The following is a 1,760-nucleotide window of genomic DNA, read 5'->3' as shown; positions in this document are numbered from 1 at the left end:
CTTTAATGTTAGGTGGGATTAATCACGATTAATTTCAGAAAAAATATGTGATTAGTTAAAAATTGTTTAATCGATTGACAGCACTAATGCAGATTCAAATGTAAAATAACATTTCATAGTCTTCACTGTATAAATTAAATACAGATGAATCTTTGTTAAATCTACTAAGTGATTCAGTAAAGAATCACTTAGTAGATTTCAGTAAAAAAACATAATTAATGTTTGATTAACATTAATGATAGACAGCACCAGGTAAATTAGGCTCCTGTCACTTTAAGACCAAATGTAAGGATCCAATATAATGTTACACATCCGATTTTCCTTCTCAACTGTTTACGGTCACCTACGTAATAACCGACCGTGTTTACAAGGATATTCACCAAGATAATGTTGTGTGTGTGTCTGTTCAAGCACAAGAAGACAAAAAGAGAATTTGGTGCTTGAATTTCAAACCGAGTTCTCTTTTGCACCTTCTTGCACTTGACTGGTTTAAAATCGTTTGAATGTTTGGCAAGACTTAAAAACATGTGAAAATGATAAACTTTCGCTTTTTCACTTTGCAATTAATCCACGAGTCACATGCTGAACCGTGAGGTCTGTTCCATACAGATCATGGAACAACTATGATCTGTAACACCCCTATTAGTTAATCCTTAAAAACAATAATAATTTAATAAGTAACATTATATGATAGGACAGGTCATCTAAATGTAAAAATAAAGGAAATTAGCAATTGAACATACAATATGATGGATACCAATAAATAAAAAAATAAAAACAATAACATTCAATAACATATATGATATAGTAGTCACTCTGTCCATCTCTTTTCGTACCGTGAAGTTCCTTCTTGCTTGAGTCTGTCTATCTCGACTAATGCCTTACTCAGCCCCTCCTGCAACTCTTCCTTCTTTTGATTGAGTTTCTCTCTGGCTTCCCTCTCAGCCAGGAAGTCCATCTTATAGATCTCTGCCTGCAAAAATAAAAAGTGTGATTGTGTTTGTGTTATTATATGCAGCATGTATGTAAAACGAGTATTTATAACAGGCTAAGGCAGAGTAAGTAATTATTTGAATGCAGAGCTCTGTAACATGAGTGTGCAGGTCTTATTTTTACCTGAGCGTTCAGCACCGGTATAGTTTCTAATGTAGCTCTCAGCTGCTCCGTTTCCTCCTTGAGTTTATCGATGAGATCCTGTTTCAGGGCCAGAGCTTTCTCAGCCTCTGCTAACCTGTTAGTTAGAGTGTCCGCCTCTCCACTCTGAAATGGAAATTACCACATGTACGCTTTCCGTTAACAAATTTTTAGTGCGAACCATGCACTGACCTATTTTCAAAAGTGCTTACCACAACCCTCAAACAGTCAGTTTTCTAGTTTTGTAGCATTTAAATTAAGACTTGGGTCTATAACTAACAAGGGTGTCCACCATAAAGAAAATGAAAAAATCTTCTAACATCTAGTTTAAAAAAAATCTAGTTTAAAACATTTTATATAAGGAGAATTTAAAAAAAAAACTTTATTAGAAATATCATGGATTATTAACAAATGTTTATTTAGGCTTATTGACTTTCACAAACAATTCCAAGTGTCCGCATGGGTTGTACTGATATAAATTTACTATTTTATGTTTTTTTTTGTATGTTGGTCGCACCATATCAGTGTTACTGTTAACTAAAACTAAAACTATTACAAATTGCTTTCGATAACTGAAAAAGCTGAAATAAAATATAAATATTGATGAAAAACTTATAAGAAAATTT

At 33.0% G+C, this 1,760-nt stretch overlaps 1 protein-coding gene across 2 annotated transcripts in view; it reads right to left on the bottom strand.

Annotated features, from left to right (window-relative positions):
* Positions 1 to 807: 807 nt before the first annotated feature.
* The window catches only part of LOC107562470 (NF-kappa-B essential modulator-like), a 6,692-nt gene continuing 5,739 nt past the window's right edge, over positions 808 to 1,760 (bottom strand). For both annotated transcript variants that reach the window (XM_016247109.1, XM_016247110.1), the window contains 2 exons: positions 1,117 to 1,260; positions 808 to 973 (listed from right to left, as the gene is read on the bottom strand). In XM_016247109.1, the coding sequence (XP_016102595.1) occupies positions 812 to 973; positions 1,117 to 1,260 (306 nt within the window). In that variant the 3' untranslated portion in view covers positions 808 to 811. The remainder of the gene's footprint in view (positions 974 to 1,116; positions 1,261 to 1,760) is intronic.

The sequence above is a fragment of the Sinocyclocheilus grahami genome, unplaced genomic scaffold (genome assembly GCF_001515645.1).
Source record: "Sinocyclocheilus grahami isolate Dianchi unplaced genomic scaffold, SAMN03320097.WGS_v1.1 scaffold824.1, whole genome shotgun sequence".
NCBI classification, from domain to species: Eukaryota; Metazoa; Chordata; class Actinopteri; order Cypriniformes; family Cyprinidae; genus Sinocyclocheilus; species Sinocyclocheilus grahami.
This window is presented reverse-complemented; position numbering and strand designations above follow the sequence as displayed.